The 21,663-nt window shown below is 34.6% G+C and overlaps 1 protein-coding gene and 1 pseudogene across 1 annotated transcript; both read right to left on the bottom strand.

Moving 5' to 3' along the window:
- Window positions 1–3,923: 3,923 nt before the first annotated feature.
- On the bottom strand, window positions 3,924–7,728 carry LOC123896010 (annotated as a pseudogene).
- A 5,198-nt stretch (window positions 7,729–12,926) lies between these two features.
- On the bottom strand, window positions 12,927–21,010 carry LOC123903284 (histidine--tRNA ligase, cytoplasmic). The gene is made up of 7 exons (XM_045953232.1): window positions 19,612–21,010; window positions 18,483–18,662; window positions 18,120–18,377; window positions 16,647–16,781; window positions 15,492–15,773; window positions 14,029–14,169; window positions 12,927–13,525 (listed from the first exon to the last, which is right to left on the bottom strand). The coding sequence occupies exons 1-7, from the start codon at window positions 20,923–20,925 to the stop codon at window positions 13,220–13,222; spliced, it is 2,616 nt and encodes an 871-aa protein (XP_045809188.1). The 5' UTR covers window positions 20,926–21,010; the 3' UTR covers window positions 12,927–13,219.
- Between the last annotated feature and the right edge of the window lie 653 nt (window positions 21,011–21,663).

The raw sequence follows: 21,663 nt of genomic DNA, 5'->3' as shown, positions 1-21,663 counted from the left end.
ATATTCATACATTTGCTTTGATAGCAATAGCAGTGTTGAATTCACTTCTCTCATATTTTTTACCAACAACTCAATTCTGTCACCCATCATTCGAATCCGGCAGGTCGGACCAATTGATAGAACTGTGATCTTAAAGAAGAAATATAAATGGATTGTGATGAAAATTGTGTAACTGTATTATGGAAACGGATGAACAATTACAATTATTTGATCATGGAAAACAAGTAAAAACAGAGTAACAAACTGTTAGAGATAATCTAACAGCCCCAAAGCACTAAGTGCCCCCAAATCACTATGAAAGTGATCCAAAACAAACTAACACGTGAATGAATATTATTCTCTTACTACTAAGCACTATATATATAACCAATTCCTGATGCAGCACATGCACTCCACATGCATTCTTTGCCACCTCAACATTCTTTCATTCCTTTCCCCTTCCTTTCCACACCTTAGACTTGGGCCAAAGTCAAGGCCCACTTCATGATTCAAGTCTCTATCAATTTCTATTTTTTAACTTACATTTTCGAGCCAAGACCAAAAAACATGCAGCCGAGAAAGATCGAGGCAGCAATTGTGAAGAGAAACCTTAACCTGTTGTACCGTACAGGAGGGTTTCAGAGAGTGTTCAAGAGGAGTGACCGCACAAGGCACCAAAATTTTAGGGACTCTAATTTTTTTTACTTAGTGTGTATGTGCGTGCGTGCGTGCGTGCCGGTAAGACCAATGTTGTTTCCTTAAACAAGCATGGCATTGAGTGAAGAGGGGTCTTGCATACTTTGAAGGAAAATGAAGCTCTTTAGAATCAGGAGCTGCTCAATTCCGAAATCAGATCTTTGTTTCTCCTAAAACAAATTTCACATCAGCAAATTGTAAGTGACAACCAAAAAAGAAAAAACAGCTTATACTTTTTTCTATCAAATTGTTTTCTACAGGATTTTTTCAGGTCAATTGTCTGATTATAACATTACAGAATTGCAAATACTTTAATATATATTTGTATGAATGACAATTGAAAACTGAAAAGGCTAGCTGACAAATAAAAAAATAATAATCTTGAAGGAAGAATGACATGTCTTGAATTTTTTTAGAAATTAGCTCAGACAAAGAATGAATTTTCATTTATGCATATTAGCATGCAATATTCCAACACCTTTTTGTAACCTATAAAAGCTACAATGAGATAAGGACTAATCCTTTTAGTGGTGGCACTTCCTCCCACTTTTGAGGATTAATATCCCTGTCTTGCATATCTCCAATCAAAGATATTGACATTCTTAACGATGTAAGCATCGATACTTCAGATTGAATGCATGTGCGGTGTCCGACACCAACACATGCATGTGTTTAAATTTAATTACTTTCATTTTCTCAAACTATCATGAGTGTCGATCTGTCTGTTTAAATGCTAGATAAATTCATTTTTAATGAAATATCAGTTAGATCCTTACTTCAAGGCCTCGCACACCATCAGTCGCTAACAAAGTAATAAAACCATAGTCGTTATGTGCTCCAGCTACAAACAATCCCTTAGAGGGATATGAGATTTTACATTCAATGAACAAAGATGAACACAACTATATAATTTATCTTCCTATGTAATTGTATAAGGTACAACACAAGACACCAAAAACACTGAGTCAGTACCTCCATAGCGAAGCAAACGTAGAGTCACAATCGGCTCTCCTAGAATTGCTGGCTTATCAAAAAAATTGTCACCTAAATCAAGGGCCAGAGCTATTAGCTTTCCAACTGCTTTTCCGACTTATCTGGATTACCCACATAAAACAAACTGTGAATGTACTATTTTCAACATAAAAGGGACTAGGAAGCAATAGACAAGGTTTAAATCGCGGTAGGAAAAATAGTGATCAAAATTCGGTTGATGTGACTGTAACGCCCCAAGGCAACAATTGCGAAGATAAACATTAATTTGTTGTACGGTGCAAGAGGGTTTCGGAGAGTGACCTGTGTTCCAGAGGAGGGACCGCACAGGACACCAAAATTTTAGGGGCACCAATTTTTTTTTACTTAGTGTGCATGTGCATGCGTGCGTGCGTGTGTTAAAATAAATAGATTAAATAATTATTATAACTAAATTTTAAAATTGAATTAGACTCTTATGATATTGATAGTAAAATTCATCTGGAGAATTAAAAGTAACTTATTAAATAGCAAGAATGTTGTTCAATCGGCCCCCATATATGACATGCATGTGTTTAAATTTAATTACTTTCATTTTCTCAAACTATCATGAGTGTCGACCTGTCTGTTTAAATGTCAGATAAGTTCATTTTTAATGAAATATCAAGACCAGCTGCGACACCAAGTGCAATCTTATGCCTTGACAACCAATCTAACTTCGCTTCACCTCTTTCAACTTTTGTCAACATATCCTGCAAACTACCATTCTTCATGAACTCATACACAAGGTAATGACAATCAGGTCTAGAAATATGAGCTAACAAAGACAAAAGGTTTCGATGACGAATCTGACCAACGGTATCAATCTCTGACTTAATTTGCCGCAGTTATATCCTTACTTAAAGGCCTCGCACACCATCAGTCGCTAACAAAGTAATAAAACCATAGTCGGTATGTGCTCCAGCTCCAAACAATCCCTTAGAGTGACCTGTGTTCGAGTGGAGGGACCGCACAAGACACCAAAATTTTAGGGGCACCAATTTTTTTTACTTAGTGTGCATGTGCGTGCATGCGTGCGTGTGTTAAAATAAATATATTAAATAATTATTATAACTAAATTTTAAAATTGAATTAGACTCTTATGATATTGATATTAAAATTCATCTGGAGAATTAAAAGTAACTTATTAAATAGCAAGAATGTTGTTCAATCGGCCCCCCATATATGACATGCATGTGTTTAAATTTAATTACTTTCATTTTCTCAAACTATCATGAGTGTCGACCTGTCTGTTTAAATGTCAGATAAGTTCATTTTTAATAAAATATCAAGACCAGCTGCGACACCAAGTGCAATCTTATGCCTTGACAACCAATCTAACTCCGCTTCACCACCTTCAACTTTTGTCAACATATCCTGCAAACTACCATTCTTCATGAACTCATACACAAGGTAATGACAATCAGGTCTAGAAATATGAGCTAACAAAGGCAAAAGGTTTCGATGACGAATCTGACCAACGGTATCAATCTCTGACTTAATTTGCCGCAATTAGATCCTTACTTCAAGGCCTCGCACACCATCAGTCGCTAACAAAGTAATAAAACCATAGTCGGTATGTGCTCGAGCTCCAAACAATCCCTTAGAGGGATCCGAGATTTTACCTTCAATGAACAAAGATGAACACAACTATATAATTTATCTTCCTATGTAATTGTATAAGGTACAACACAAGACACCAAAAATGCCGAGTCAGTACCTCCATAGCGAAGCAAACGTAGAGTCGCAATCGGCTCTCCTAGAATTGTTGGCTTATCAAAAAAATTGTCATCTAAATCAAGTGCCAGACCTATTAGCTTTCCAACTGCTTTTCCGACTTCTCTAGATTACCCAAATAAAACAAACCGTGAATGTACTATTTTCAACATAAAAGGGACTAGGAAGCAATATGCAAGGTTTAAATCGCGGTAGGAAAAATAGTGATCAAAGTTCGGTTGATGTGACTTTAACGCCCCAAGGCAGCAATTGCGAAGATAAACCTTAATTTGTTGTACCGTGCAAGAGGGTTTCAGAGAGTGTCCTGTGTTCGAGAGGAGCGACCGCACAGGACACCAAAATTTTAGGGGCACCAATTTTTTTTTACTTAGTGTGCATGTGCGTGCGTGCGTGCGTGTGTTAAAATAAATAGATTAAATAATTATTATAACTAAATTTTAAAATTGAATTAAGCTCTTATGATATTGATAGTAAAATTCATTTGGAGAATTAAAAGTAACTTATTAAATAGCAAGAATCTGTTCAATCGGCCCCCCATATATGACTTGCCCACCTTGCTTCATTAATAACAACTGCATTTTGTTGAAAATGATGATCAAAATCTTGTAATGTAATAAAACCAACTACATAAAAAAAATATTTACCTCATCAAAAAGATTCAAATAGATCAATTTTTGGTTGATGAATGGCACAAACAATAGTTCTTCCACTGTCCACCATATTCCGAATTGCTCGCGTAATAGTTGCAACTGATCTTGCATCTAGTCCAGAAGTTGGCTGGTCCATGAATATTATAGAAGGATTAGCCACTAACTCAATTGCAATGGTCAACCTTTTGCGCTGTTGTGTCGAGAGTCCATTAGCACTAGCAATACAACAATCGTATCCCTTTCTGGGGTCAGTTCCACGAGCTCCATAACTTCCTTGACGAATGAACATCAGAAACCATTAGTAATACCAACCTTCCTGGTTTCAGCATTGATTTCTGCTGACAATCGGAGCCATGCTGAAAAGAGCAATGACTCATATACCGTAACATATGGAGAGTGATATGAATATCACTCTGTTCACAATATCCACAAATTCTTGCAAAGATTTCTTTATTTTTTGGATAACCAGAAATTGTGATGTTCTTTAACTGCTGCATAATCCATTTCTAATATTAGTACATACTTTAAGCTATTATTTATTTTGTTATAAAACATTCAACGTTGATGAAACTTACGGTTCAAGAAAGTGAGAGCAAGCAAGTAACTGAAGAAGAACAATAATGTGTATCCAATCAATGCCCCAAAACATATCCAATACCAGTAGGGCTGAGTAAAGAAGCCGTGAGATTTCGAAATTTGAACTCCTAGATGTTCCGCTGAGTTAGGTAGAACCTTTCATAAAAACATATATATATATATTGAAATAGGTGATTATTTTTATATGATAAGAAAGACACAAAAATGTACATATAGATCAGTGAATGACATACATCTCTCCATCTCTTCCCACAGAACTGGTTATTCAACAAGGAAGTCTGTCCATATAAGGTAGGAGACATCTATAATTCAAACGGATTTCACCATCAAGATTGTTAGAGTCTAAGTCTATTTTAAAATTTAGTTTAATAATTATTTAATTAATTTATTTTAACACACAAACGCACGCACGCACACACGATTGCACGCACACACATAAACACACACTAAGTAAAAAAAAATTGGTGCCCCTTAAATTGTGGTGCGATGTGTGGTCGCTCATCTCGAACACCCTCCGGAACCCTCCTAAATGACATACATGTCTCCATCTCTTCCCATGGAACTCGTTATCAACAAGGCAATCTGTCCATATATAGTAGGAGACATTCATAATTCCCATAACCACCACTTTTTTATATTGTCTGTAAGCATATAGAATAAGAGTACAACTATATTGTTATTCTAAGTCTACAACAATAATATATATGAAAAACATCATCATTGATATCTTTTTCTTTATGATACCTTTTGACACCGCAACAAGAAGCATTCCCAATTAAAACGTCCCAAGAGTTGCAGCCATTGCCATATCTCTACTAATTGCAGCAACTAATCGGCAAAACGCAGTAGCCATTTGGTTGACAAGCACTAGAAGAAGGAATGTCCTTCAAAAATACATATTTCATTCACAAATTATATTAGGCTAAAAGTTAAACTTATATGTTTTGCTTAAAAATGAGATAAAATGTTACACTTTAAGGTTTACCTTCCAACAGTATTTAGTTCGCCCACGAAAAAATAGGTGACAAATACCCCAAACACCAACTTCTGCAAAATTTATGGGGATTTTTAGGATCCATGATGAAGGAACGGCATATGCCCATGGCAAGTTCGGAAAATCCATTTAATATAATTACAGTACCTCCATATAGCAATATGCCACCATAAATGCCTCCATCGGTCACTGAATCATGGTGCATTTGAGTTGGTAGAAAAATGGTGAAGGTGATGATGGCGAACAAAGCCATCTTAGAGAAATAGAAAGGTGTTAGTAATGAACTTAAGTGAAGTTTTCGTAAAGTAAAAATCTAAACATTGTTCAAATCAAACCTACTTGGCAAAGATTGAAGATATATAAAAATGAATTGCGCTTCATGAGTAAATAAAGGAAGAAAATGATAGCTTATGGTACAAGAAAGGAAGAAAGGGAAATGAAATAAAGGATAGTCACCCAACTTTATTAGGAGAGTTTATTTTTCATCATAAATCCAAAATCCCCCTAAAATGGGGGAACTCAATATTATAATACTCTCAAAATAAATTAAAAATAAAATAAAATTAGTCATAATTTCATAAACATTAATTTATCATTCTCTACGAAAACACTAAAAAAAATTAAAAGATGTCTCAATTTAATTAATTTATTTTAACACAAAAACGCACACACGCACACACGATTGCACGCACACACATAAACACACACTAAGTAAAAAAAAATTGGTGCCCCTTAAATTGTGGTGCGATGTGTGGTCGCTCATCTCGAACACCCTCCGGAACCCTCCTAAATGACATACATGTCTCCATCTCTTCCCATGGAACTCGTTATCAACAAGGCAATCTGTCCATATATAGTAGGAGACATTCATAATTCCCATAACCACCACTTTTTTATATTGTCTGTAAGCATATAGAATAAGAGTACAACTATATTGTTATTCTAAGTCTGCAACAATAATATATATGAAAAACATCATCATTGATATCTTTGTCTTTATGATACCTTTTGACACCGCAACAAGAAGCATTCTCAATTAAAACGTCCCAAGACTTGCAGCCATTGCCATATCTCTACTAATTGCAGCAACTAATCGGCAAAACGAAGTAGCCATTTGGTTGACAAGCACTAGAAGAAGGAATGTCCTTCAAAAATACATGTTTCATTCACAAATTATATTAGGCTAAAAGTTAAACTTATATGTTTTGCTTAAAAATGAGATAAAATGTTACACTTTAAGGTTTACCTTCCAACGGTATTTAGTTAGCCCACGAAAAAATAGGTGGCAAATACCCCAAACACCAACTTCTGCAAAATTTATGGGGATTTTTAGGATCCATGATGAAGGAACGGCATATGCCCATGGCAAGTTCGGAAAATCCATTCAATATAATTACAGTGCTTCCATATAGCAATATGCCACCATAAATGCCTCCATCGGTCACTGAATCATGGTGCATTTGAGTTGATAGAAAAATTGTGAAGGTGATGATGGCGAACAAAGCCATCTTAGAGAAAGAGAAAGGTGTTTGTAATGAACTTAAGTGAAGTTTTCGTAAAGTAAAAATCTAAACATTGTTCAAATCAAACCTACTTGGCAAAGATTGAAGATATATAAAAATGAATTGCGCTTCATGAGTAAATAAAGGAAGAAAATGATAGCTTAGGGTACAAGAAAGGAAGAAAGGGAAATGAAATAAAGGATAGTCACCCAACTTTATTAAGAGAGTTTATTTTTCATCATAAATCCAAAATCCCCCTAAAATGGGGGAACTCAAAATTATAATACTCTCAAAATAAATTAAAAATAAAATAAAATTAGTCATAATTTCATAAACATTAATTTATCATTCTCTACGAAAACACTAAAAAAAAGTAAAAGATGTCTCAATTTAATTAATTTATTTTAACACACAAACGCACGCACGCACACACGATTGCACGCACACACATAAACACACACTAAGTAAAAAAAAAAAATTGGTGCCCCTTAAATTGTGGTGCGATGTGTGGTCGCTCATCTCGAACACCCTCCGGAACCCTCCTAAATGACATACATGTCTCCATCTCTTCCCATGGAACTCGTTATCAACAAGGCAATCTGTCCATATATAGTAGGAGACATTCATAATTCCCATAACCACCACTTTTTTATATTGTCTGTAAGCATATAGAATAAGAGTACAACTATATTGTTATTCTAAGTCTGCAACAATAATATATATGAAAAACATCATCATTGATATCTTTGTCTTTATGATACCTTTTGACACCGCAACAAGAAGCATTCCCAATTAAAACGTCCCAAGAGTTGCAGCCATTGCCATATCTCTACTAATTGCAGCAACTAATCGGCAAAACGAAGTAGCCATTTGGTTGACAAGCACTAGAAGAAGGAATGTCCTTCAAAAATACATGTTTCATTCACAAATTATATTAGGCTAAAAGTTAAACTTATATGTTTTGCTTAAAAATGAGATAAAATGTTACACTTTAAGGTTTACCTTCCAACGGTATTTAGTTCGCCCACGAAAAAATAGGTGACAAATACCCCAAACACCAACTTCTGCAAAATTTATGGGGATTTTTAGGATCCATGATGAAGGAACGGCATATGCCCATGGCAAGTTCGGAAAATCCATTCAATATAATTACAGTGCTTCCATATAGCAATATGCCACCATAAATGCCTCCATCGGTCACTGAATCATGGTGCATTTGAGTTGATAGAAAAATGGTGAAGGTGATGATGGCGAACAAAGCCATCTTAGAGAAAGAGAAAGGTGTTAGTAATGAACTTAAGTGAAGTTTTCGTAAAGTAAAAATCTAAACATTGTTCAAATCAAACCTACTTGGCAAAGATTGAAGATATATAAAAATGAATTGCGCTTCATGGGTAAATAAAGGAAGAAAAGGATAGCTTAGGGGACAAGAAAGGAAGAAAGGGAAATGAAATAAAGGATAGTCACCCAACTTTATTAGGAGGGTTTATTTTTCATCATAAATCCAAAATCCCCCTAAAATGGGGGAACTCAATATTATAATATTCTCAAAATAAATTAAAAATAAAATAAAATTAGTCATAATTTCATAAACATTAATTTATCATTCTCTACGAAAACACTAAAAAAAAGTAAAAGATGTCTCAATTTAATTAATTTATTTTAACACACAAACGCACGCACGCACACACGATTGCACGCACACACATAAACACACACTAAGTAAAAAAAAATTGGTGCCCCTTAAATTGTGGTGCGATGTGTGGTCGCTCATCTCGAACACCCTCCGGAACCCTCCTAAATGACATACATGTCTCCATCTCTTCCCATGGAACTCGTTATCAACAAGGCAATCTGTCCATATATAGTAGGAGACATTCATAATTCCCATAACCACCACTTTTTTAATATTGTCTGTAAGCATATAGAATAAGAGTACAACTATATTGTTATTCTAAGTCTGCAACAATAATATATATGAAAAACATCATCATTGATATCTTTGTCTTTATGATACCTTTTGACACCGCAACAAGAAGCATTCCCAATTAAAACGTCCCAAGAGTTGCAGCCATTGCCATATCTCTACTAATTGCAGCAACTAATCGGCAAAACGAAGTAGCCATTTGGTTGACAAGCACTAGAAGAAGGAATGTCCTTCAAAAATACATGTTTCATTCACAAATTATATTAGGCTAAAAGTTAAACTTATATGTTTTGCTTAAAAATGAGATAAAATGTTACACTTTAAGGTTTACCTTCCAACGGTATTTAGTTCGCCCACGAAAAAATAGGTGACAAATACCCCAAACACCAACTTCTGCAAAATTTATGGGGATTTTTAGGATCCATGATGAAGGAACGGCATATGCCCATGGCAAGTTCGGAAAATCCATTCAATATAATTACAGTGCTTCCATATAGCAATATGCCACCATAAATGCCTCCATCGGTCACTGAATCATGGTGCATTTGAGTTGGTAGAAAAATGGTGAAGGTGATGATGGCGAACAAAGCCATCTTAGAGAAAGAGAAAGGTGTTAGTAATGAACTTAAGTGAAGTTTTCGTAAAGTAAAAATCTAAACATTGTTCAAATCAAACCTACTTGGCAAAGATTGAAGATATATAAAAATGAATTGCGCTTCATGGGTAAATAAAGGAAGAAAAGGATAGCTTAGGGGACAAGAAAGGAAGAAAGGGAAATGAAATAAAGGATAGTCACCCAACTTTATTAGGAGGGTTTATTTTTCATCATAAATCCAAAATCCCCCTAAAATGGGGGAACTCAATATTATAATATTCTCAAAATAAATTAAAAATAAAATAAAATTAGTCATAATTTCATAAACATTAATTTATCATTCTCTATGAAAACACTAAAAAAAAGTAAAAGATGTCTCAATTTAATTAATTTATTTTAACACACAAACGCACGCACGCACACACGATTGCACGCACACACATAAACACACACTAAGTAAAAAAAAAAATTGGTGCCCCTTAAATTGTGGTGCGATGTGTGGTCGCTCATCTCGAACACCCTCCGGAACCCTCCTAAATGACATACATGTCTCCATCTCTTCCCATGGAACTCGTTATCAACAAGGCAATCTGTCCATATATAGTAGGAGACATTCATAATTCCCATAACCACCACTTTTTTAATATTGTTTGTAAGCATATAGAATAAGAGTACAACTATATTGTTATTCTAAGTCTGCAACAATAATATATATGAAAAACATCATCATTGATATCTTTGTCTTTATGATACCTTTTGACACCGCAACAAGAAGCATTCCCAATTAAAACGTCCCAAGAGTTGCAGCCATTGCCATATCTCTACTAATTGTAGCAACTAATCGGCAAAACGAAGTAGCCATTTGGTTGACAAGCACTAGAAGAAGGAATGTCCTTCAAAAATACATGTTTCATTCACAAATTATATTAGGCTAAAAGTTAAACTTATATGTTTTGCTTAAAAATGAGATAAAATGTTACACTTTAAGGTTTACCTTCCAACGGTATTTAGTTCGCCCACGAAAAAATAGGTGACAAATACCCCAAACACCAACTTCTGCAAAATTTATGGGGATTTTTTGGATCCATGATGAAGGAACGGCATATGCCCATGGCAAGTTCGAAAAATCCATTCAATATAATTACAGTACTTCCATATAGCAATATGCCACCATAAATGCCTCCATCGGTCACTGAATCATGGTGCATTTGAGTTGGTAGAAAAATGGTGAAGGTGATGATGGCGAACAAAGCCATCTTAGAGAAAGAGAAATGTGTTAGTAATGAACTTAAGTGAAGTTTTCGTAAAGTAAAAATCTAAACATTGTTCAAATCAAACCTACTTGGCAAAGATTGACGATATATAAAAATGAATTGCGCTTCATGAGTAAATAAAGGAAGAAAAGGATAGCTTAGGGTACAAGAAAGGAAGAAAGGGAAATGAAATAAAGGATAGTCACCCAACTTTATTAGGAGAGTTTATTTTTCATCATAAATCCAAAATCCCCCTAAAATGGGGGAACTCAAAATTATAATACTCTCAAAATAAATTAAAAATAAAATAAAATTAGTCATAATTTCATAAACATTGATTTATCATTCTCTACGAAAACACTAAAAAAAAAGTAAAAGATGTCTCAATTTTTCCCTCAAATCCCCTCCCCCCCCACCCCAAAGCCTTCCCCTCCAAACTCTCGTAAACAGAGTCATGTTTTTACTAAAGGTCCACGACTGCAATTTGGGCCGTGGCATAACGGTTTTTTATTTTACAAAAATTGCAATGCAGCCGTGGTTAAATCCGCATGGACTGCAACTCTCTGTAGCTATGCTATCAAGGATCGCGACACGAACACAATGGTTACCACTACTGCTATATATTTAAAACTTTTGTTCTCTCTTACCTTAGTATAGACATCAATATCTGGGTCAGGGGTAATGTTTTCCTCTTTCTCTCTTCTACACACCTCTGCTAGTGTATCTACACAACAACAAAGACATTTTAATATTATCAGTTTTTCTCTCAAATATAAAATTCTGTTTAGAAATTGAATTGGGATGAAAAAACAAAATACTAACAAAATTAGATTAATTGTACATTTCAACCCATAATTTTGAATGAGATAAATTGTATGTCATTTCATGATATTGATTACCTCTGCAATGTCAAGCATGTAGTTAGTGATTGTAGGCAAAGCTCTCTTTCCTACTTGAACTTGTGATAGGACATTCAAGTGCTCGAATTGAACTTCAATTGTAGGAAGATCAACTCCAGTTCTGTTATAAAATCATGTCAACATGCAAAGTAAATAAGATGCGTGCAGAACACAACTGCGATCAGGAGGGGACTGAAATATGACCAAGTTTACATCTATACTTGCAATAGGCATGCATCAAGTTTACAAGAGTTGATAAGTTTGACAAAAAATAGGTGAATGAATAGTTCACACTTTAACTTGCGAACTGTATTTCATTCGAAGTTATTTCATTGTTATCCAGAAAGCAAACTCTTTTTCCCCCCAATTTTTGGTATTTACAAACTCGTTTTCTAAGTGCGAGAGGGGTAAATTTGGAATATCAGGGGACGCGCATGTATGCCGGGGGTGCGAAAAATAAAACTCTAAAGAATTAATTATGCACATTTGATGCAATGAAAGCATATACAGTAGGTCGTATGACAAGTCGAAATACATGCCACACACATGTGGAACGAATGATCAACGGCGCAAGGCAGCCAAGACTTGATAGAACAAAAACATACAGCAATTATGCAGCAAGCAGCAAACATATCAGCACAACAGTGGCAATCACCATGTCCTGCATACTTGAACGACAACATCAACACAAGCTTTTATGTGACCACCGAGGCCAATTCGTTTTAGCAAGATCTAATTTCATACAGGGAGGTTCAACACACGTGAACGAGAAGCAATTATGTGAGCTGATGCATAGAGGTCTGTACAATGTTATTTTTGAAAGTGATTCCAAAATATTAGTTGATGCTATTTCTTCTAGATGTGTTGGTACTTCGGAGCTTAATACTTTAATCTCTCATATCAAGTCTTTGGTGAAGATTTCCAACTTTAAGGTCAGGTTTGTCAAATGACAAGCGAATATGATTGCTCACTCTTTAGCAAGGGCGGCCTATTCCATATCTAGCCGCCGTATTTTTGAGTCGATTCATCCTTGTAGTAACAACTATTTTATCAATGAAATAAATTAAGTTTCAAAGATTGGAGCCAAAGTTTCGATCAACTAACCCAATCTTTTTTTGACAAACAACAAACTCAATGTCTCCATATAAGTTATTCTTTCAACTAAATTAGATAAATGAATATGAAACATCAAATCTTATAAAACCTATACTCTTTTAACTCAAACGCACACAAATGAAATACAAAATGCAGTTTTGAATCCACAGTGCGAGTGATTGAACCACCGTGAGAAGCTGACTCACGTAACTTACGTTGCCGCGCAATATCCCTGTGAAAACACATACTCCCAACACATGCTAAGTAGGATGCTGCAAACACCAGGCTTATGGATTTAACCGTTTCCGAAGTTCCTCCACAAAAGTTTCTCTAGGGATGTCATATTTTACATCACTACCTGCCTCAAGGTGTTTCAACTGCACTGTGCCATCTTTTATTTCCTTCTCACCAACAAGTATCATCCAAGGGATCTTTGAATCTTTTGCATGGTCAAAGTGCTTCTGTCTTCTTTTGTTGACCAAGAACTCTGCTTTCACCCCAGCATCCCAGAGTTCACCAACTAGCTCTCCGGCTAGTGTTACGTCATTCCCTAATATGCTCACAAGGACGTCTGTCTTGTTTGGTCGAATCACCTAACAAGAACACCAAATTAGTAATACAAAAACAGTGGGTTGTCTATCTAGGGGATAATTTTAACTCGGACATTCATTCACAACTTGATAAGGACAATATTCAGAGAAAATTAAAATCAAAAGGAAACAAAACTAAGATCAGTATTATCATTCATTTCCAAATCAAAACAGCAACAAAAAGAAGAGGAAAGGAAATATGCAAGAGTCAGCTGCAAACATCCCTATCGAATAGATGGATGACTCTGGTGATGGAATCGGTCATCAACCAGACAGCATACGAAACAGTGGCAGTATCTGTCTGATGTCAGGCTATGGTTTTGGAAATAATTATGGTGACATAATTATGTAATGACAGTTAGCATAAGAAAATAACTTGTGTTCAAATTTTATTAAAAAAAATACCTTGTGTGTTCAAATGGGATTTTATGCCCAAAATAATCAAGGAATATTAATTTGTTTTGACATAAACAAGTAAAAAGTTAATAATCAAGTATTATGATCACCTGGTTCTGATCCTTCAGTTGTTGCTCCTTTATGACAAATACTCTTTCGATTCCCAGACTAACACCAACTGCTGAAACTTGCTTTGAACCAAACATCCCTATCAGGTTATCATATCGGCCACCAGCAGCAATTGAACCAACCTGTGTATAAACGATAAAATCCATTGCTAAAATATAAGCAGAAGTTTTCAATAAAAACTCTGTAAATGAAACACGAACAGAAAGGGTCTATGCAAAAATATGACTATCATAAGCCTACACATAGGTAAGCCACTCTCAAGAATCAAGGATTTCAATTTACTTCTTTACAGATCATCCACATGCTTTCTGAATAAGAATAATTGCAGAAAATGATGACAAAATCATGTTGAGACCATTTTCAACCTACGATTTCAAATTACATTTGGTGCTGATCACTGAACTTTTTCTACAATATAGAAGAAACAGAACTGCAATGCCACTGCTAACTGACTTCCTGAAATTATTTGTCATTTTTTATTCTTTATTTTAAATGTGGTTGGTAATTTAATTTGGACCTCTTTTGGATAACCAGGTTGCCACAGTTTGAGTAGCAAGAAATCCCCATGTAAGTGACAAGTCGAGCTATCAAAGTATAAAGATTTAGCAAAAAAACAAATTCACAGCAGCATTGACCTTTCTTGATCATGTGATTCTCTTGTGGATAAAATGATCATCTAATTACTCAAGATAAAACAGGGATGAGAGAATAAACAAAACCATCATTTCAAAAACACTCCAATTTCTTCGAAGATTGGCAGCGAAATATACCCATCTTCGAAAAGCACGGGTTAAAAAACATAGAAACCAACATTATTTTCTAACAGTGGATAAAAAACAAATCTTAGTCAGCACGGATTTAAATCCTACAGCATAAAAAACAAATCATAAAAAACCTAGTCAGTTCTTACTTAAATTCACAGCAGAATAGAATCCATTAAAAACTATATCCTAATTTAATAAGTAGTCTGTAGTCTGTACAGAACCCGTATAAACAAGAATTGGAGCTTAAATAGTTAAATCCCATTCTCTTATTTATCTTTTCTACTCAAACCAATCTTTCATTCATACAAAAAAATTCGCCATTGAAATTTATTTGTCTGCCTAAAATATCAAAAGCATTTTGTTGCTGATATGACTTAGATATTATTTTTTAACTACGAAAGTAAATGATCTTTCAATTAATTTAATTGATCTCTTTTCAACCCTATTATGAGTGTGAAAGCTCTTTTTGTTTAACCCACCAAAAAAGGAACTGATAGTCCTTCAGTACATCTTGTGTTTTGATTTATGAAAATGGATTTAGCTTGTTTCAAATAGAGTTGTACAAGACAGTGAACATCCACAATATCCGGGTTGACATAATGCATTATTCTCCTTAAATGATGAGAGGACTAAGGAAGAAACATTTCAGAATGCGGAGAGAAGATAAAAGACAGAATTACCTGAGCTTCCCCTTTAAAAACAGCTTCAAATATAACTCCAGTATAATAATCAAGACCTCTGGCAAGGCTCAAGTCAAAAACCACCCTATCAAGGCGTTTTGATTTATCCAGAGTATTAAATAAAATTTCTAGCTCATTCAATGCATCCATAGATCCAGCATTTTCTAAGAAAGCACTGCCTTCTTGTTTAAGTTTAGATAATAATGTTAAAGGATGTCCTTTATCTTTAACAAAAGTTCCAATTCTGTCAGCTGTCTCAGCAGTTAATCCTTTCTCTTCGACCTACAGCATGCAAGTCAGTACAAACCACATTACTAAACATAGGAAGTCATGGCATTACAAAAAAATAGCTTCCAGTTTAACAGTTTAAAGCAATATTAATGTTGCAAAGAATTGTGACCAGACATATTCTAAAGGGCAACAACTATTGAATATCTCAAAATCCTAAGCCAATGTAATGCAAATATACTTGCATAGTTCTACTGATATTTAAATTGTCAATGCAACTTTTTTATTTATTTATGGAAATAAATGTAAACAATATCTTAGATCACATTACTCAGACAATATTTGTTCAAGTCAGTCCAGCACATATCAGATTGATGAAATTTAAGTGATCCTCCAAGTAAAATAAAAAGGAGTGTTATCATATATTTCAATAAAAGAAAAAACAATAATACCGGTTTTGAAAGATAAACACACAGTCTAATGTATTCAATGAACCCTTTTCATATAATTGAGTCCAACATTAGAAACCATACATGTTGCCAGTAACAGCAGAATATAAAATGGCTGCAAAATACAAAATAATGCGATGCGAACAGTGCTCATAAATGAAGAAACAACAATAGAAAAGACTAACTATTTCCCAAAAGAATCCAAAACAATATTTATCAAAAAAATCCGTCAATAAATCATGCAAAACAATATCTACCAAAAGAATGCAATGGTACCAGCTTGATTTACATCCATAAGCCAAACTATTTCCCATTAATAAAGCATACACTATAAAACATTTAGAAATTGAATATAAAATAAAAGCCAACGTCTTTCAAAATGTGCAACACGAGGAACAGTTTAAGCACAACAAAATTGGTACGCTCAATCATAATAAAAAAAAAAAAGGAAATATAAACAACCAACATATGTCCTCACCATTTCTTTTCTTATCTGTTCAAATGGTTGTTTGTCCAACTTGTCAATACTTGAACATATAGTCCTAAACTTTTCAGGAGGCACTCCACATATTTGCATCATTCCATCCAGTAATTTTCTATGATTCAACTTTATCTGTGAAACAAAAAGAAGATTACAACAGAAAGGTCATAAGGAAACACACATAATATAATTAGAAGACATCATTGAATATGAAATTTAACCACTAAATTGGAAAACCACAGTCAATCACCAGACACGTTCAAATGAATGATATTATACGGTTTAAATTATATCCAATAAGCCGGGATGAGTAAACTGGTCACATTTAACAAGATCACGTGTGCCCTCAAAACTCAATCAACAAACACACTTAACAAGTCACGCTTAACATGATCATTGCAAAGATGACATCAGCCAGCACGTAATCTAATAATTGACATAACAAAGACTTGATAACAAGGTTAAACTACAGCACATGGGCCGGGTTGATTAAAATTGTTCAGATTTAGCACGACATTGCTAAAACTCATCAACCAACGGGTAGTCTGATAGCAACACATGTCTAAGACCTAATGCCAAAAAAATGGCATTAAAAGTTGTACGTCAAAATTAGAGGTGGGAACAGGCCAGGCCGGCCTACCGGGCCTTAAGGCCCAGCCTACACAGGCTCAGGCCAGGCCAGCCTATTTCTTTAAATAGAGCAGGCCAAGGCTTTTTTATAAACCTATTTAGCTAAAAAGGCCAGGCCGCAGGCCATTAAAAAAGCCTTTGAGGCCTATTAGGCCGGCTTATTTAACTTAATATGAATGATATTTTTACTAAGATTATAATTTATATATTAAAATTTGTACTTTGGTTAAATTATAAATCTATTAACTTTTTAAGTAGTTTAAATTTATTAATCTACATTCGTTTTTAACATATATAAATGTATTATTATAAACTAGAATTAAAATATGATGACATATATAGTCAAAATTTCTAAAATATCATGTTAAATATCAAAAGGAACATTGGTTTATTCGTTCATAAGTATATTTAAAAAAAATATAATTATTTATTTAAATATGTTCATATGAAATAGGCTTTTAAACAGGCCAACAGGCCACATCAGGCTTTCAAAAGACCAGGCTCAGGCCTAAAAATTAGGCCTATGATAGGCCACAGGCTAGGCTCAGGCCTTAGATTTTTTGACAGGCCAGGCCCAGGCTTGGCAAAGCCTAGCTCGGCCTAGCCTATTCCCACCTCTAGTCAAAATGTACAATGAAACTTATAAGCCCAACAGCAGATATACTAGTACACGTTCTGATATTGTGCTGTACCAATAACCAATCACCAAAATACGTATAGACAGACCATGAAAAGTAATGGTTCTAGGAATATCAAATCACAAGCCCAGTAAACAGTCTAAATAGTTCTACAAATTCAGAAACAATATTTTTTTGTAGCAGGAATGTTATAAAAATTTACCTCAAAATCCCCAATTTTCAGCTCCTCGAGCAATTCAGTCAAAACTCTAACAACCTCAAAATCTGCAGCCATATTTTCAGATGGACCAGCAATATCAAAGTCACATTGATAAAATTCACGGTATCTTCCTTTAGATGGGTTGTCTCTTCTGTAGACCTTAGCTATTTGGTACCTTTTCAAAGATGGCAGACCATTCATAGCTACAAACCTAGCAAATGGAACCGTCAAGTCATACCTCAAAGATAATTGCTCCCCACCCTGTCAAACAAGTTGATACCAGTTAACATGATATGAAAAAGGTTGTCATGAAATCAACTCAACTAGTCAAGAAGTGAACAACCAATAAGTTATAGTATTATGTACCTGATCAGCAAGATCATAAATCAACTTTGAGTCTTCTCCATATTTTCCCATGAGAGTTTCTCGTAATTCAAAGACAGGTGTATCCAAGGCTGTGGCACCATGCCTCTCAAAAACTTCTTCTATTACTGAAAATGCTTCCTTTCTAATTGTCATTTGTTCTTTAGAAAAATCACGGGTCCCCTGATGTCACATTGATACTCAAATGTAAGACTACCATTAAACTAAATGCCTTCAAAAAAGTTCAAAAAGAAAACCGGTTCCACATTACAAGATGTAAGAATTCGATTACATACTAGCGGCCAGACAGGCACGGGAACGCATATTTTCTATTATGAGGTAAGAATCCTTATTTTCTATTATGCAAACTTATGAAAAAAAAAAAAAAAAAAAAAGACATGTCTTATGTTATGGTGAGTTTGTCAATAAAAGAGTTTTGCTGCTCAAGAAAAAATAAAGACATGTATTGTTGGTATTATGAAAAGTCCACGCCAAAATTTTTTGTATCCTCTTTATATATAGGTATAGACGAACAGATGATTAAAAGTAAGACCTCGTACAAGATTCCTTGAAATATGATTTAACAATGAAAACTATCACTCTTGTGTCTCTATCAGATCACAGATTATAACTCCACCAAAGGTTACCAAACTCGAGAGTCTACTTAAACTTGATGGAGCTTCCGTAGACTTGACTCGTAAGAGTCTACCTCCTAATACACAACTATATTAAAAAAAAATCCTTTCATAACATTCAAATACAATACATATACCATTAAGGTAGTAGATTTTCTACCTTCTGACTTTATAATTAAGCAAACCATGATAATAAAGTATGATGATACAATACAATGCTTAAGCTTATATCAATCAAACGTAAATATTTCATAGATCGGTGTAAGGATGCAATAATTCAACAACAAAACAAATGACCGGCGATTTTGATTAATAGTTGTTTTAATGCTCATAGCAGTGCTTAAATGCATTTAATAGATACTACATATATTATAAAATGTTCAAACATAGTTTCAATTTGTCTTAAAAAAAGCGACAAAGTTAAGAGAACTATAACATGCATATCAAACCTAAGTAACACAATTAATCTTATCCATAAAAGAGTCCAATAAAATTACCTTAGGAAGCTTGGGCAATCTTCTGCTTTCATTGCTTTCTAAAACATCCTTTACTTTCAATAAAAATTCATTGAATTCAAGTTTTGCCAAATCCAAAAACGATAGAAAATCAGCCACCCAAGTCTCCAATAGCCGCGAATTCTCTGCATCACTCTTTTTTTCACTCTGCAACCTATCCTTAATCAGAGCCAAAATCGAACTAGTTCCTTTTCCCAAAACAGCTTTCTTCTTCTTCTTATCAACTTTGGAAGTCTCTCCATTTTCCCGAACATTTCCGATCTTTTCATTTAAGTCAGCAGCCTCGAGTACAGCATAAGCAGTCACAAGTTCCCATGCCACAATTTTCCAAACAAGCCGAAACAACACATTGATTTCATGCGCAAACTTATCATACACTCTTCCAGAATATAAATGTAAAGATTCATTAAAACTACTAATCAAACTAGCATCAGTAGGACATTGCTTCCCAAAGATTTCGCCTATACTCGATTTCAAATCTTCGCTACCAATAGCGGACAAATTACTTTGTGCACGAGCAAAACTAAACTCACCCAATTCCCTCAATGCCATTGCCAAAGGCAACAACACAGTACACACATCGTGCTCACTACCAAGCTCAATTTCCCCTAATTTATGACACGAATTCAACTCAACCCGCATTGTAGAATGCACGGATTTCACATTCTTCCTAATAATCCCATGAACTTTCCGAATTTTCACAATGGAAGGAACCTTTTCCTTTCCCACAAACTTAGATCCATTAAGCAAAGTTCTCATATCACTAGCAACAGCAACTTCCTCCTTAGAACTATGTCCATCACCAGAATCCATCAAATTGAAAACCGTCACATCAGCCTTCAACGCCTCACACGAAAACGCAGCTGCAACATCAGCAAACACCGAAAGCACCGCCGATTGATACTCCAGAACAGAAGAAACACCGAGCACCGCCGAACACTCGTTGTTTATCAACAATGAGTGTTCGTCTTTGGTGACATCGAATTCCTCTTCGAATTGAAAACTCTTCCGATTTGAATTGAGTGATTCTGATATCCATAACGGAAACTGTTTTGATGAGTTACAGAGGAGGAGTTTGTTGAGAAGAACGGTTAAGAAAGCTCTGGTTTCTTCTAGGGTTAGAAATTCGGGGATGGTGATTTTTTGCTTCAGTGACGGAGTTGAGGATAGCCTGTCGAGTGCAGATGAATCGATTCGGATTTGAGCTTGGCCGGTAGCGGTGGCGTAGACGGAGGAAGAAGAGAGAGATGAACCCTTGCCGCCGAGTGTTACGGCGTAAAGCTCGTTGTGACTCATTTTTCTCGAACCTCTGTGTGTGACAAACGAGGGTTTAGCTTTACAACAAAATATTTAAAGATTTTGGGGGCGTTTGGATTAAACTGACCTTCATTTATGCTATAAAAAAAAATAAATTGAAAAATTGAAAGAGGAGTGAGTAATAAATAGCTAAGGGTATAATATGAAAAATAACATTAAATGATTCATTGGTAATATAAAATGACATATATTATGGTACAAATATTTTCCTGAAAGTGACATATATTGTGGTATGAAGGAGTATTATTTATACGTTTATCAAAATATTATAAAAAAATTATTTATTTACATAAAATATTATTTTTGATTAAACAAACTCGAATCCTACTAATATAGCTTATTTTAATTTTTGTTTCAATGAAATGACTTTTTTATATAAATTCTATGCAAAATTATAAAAGTTTTAAAAAAAAGTCTTGCGTGGTAATTGCTGATTGTATAATTAGTTGACTTGGGTTTTACATAAACTTAATAATACTTTATTGAATTAAAATATTTATATTAAAAATAAAATAAATAAAAAATAGAATATTAGCCTTCACTTTAGCAAAATTGAGTAAATCACTAAGTTGTCCTTATCTCTATAGTTCGCTTTTAAGTAGGTTCATAACTTTGTCAATATCTTAAATTAATCTTTGTTTGTGTCAATTGTTTCTCAAGTTGGTCTCTCTATTAATTTTTGTTTGCTAACCCTGTTAACTTTGCTAACGTGAACTC

Source organism: Trifolium pratense, linkage group LG1 (genome assembly GCF_020283565.1).
Source record: "Trifolium pratense cultivar HEN17-A07 linkage group LG1, ARS_RC_1.1, whole genome shotgun sequence".
NCBI classification, from domain to species: domain Eukaryota; kingdom Viridiplantae; phylum Streptophyta; class Magnoliopsida; order Fabales; family Fabaceae; genus Trifolium; species Trifolium pratense.
This window is presented reverse-complemented; position numbering and strand designations above follow the sequence as displayed.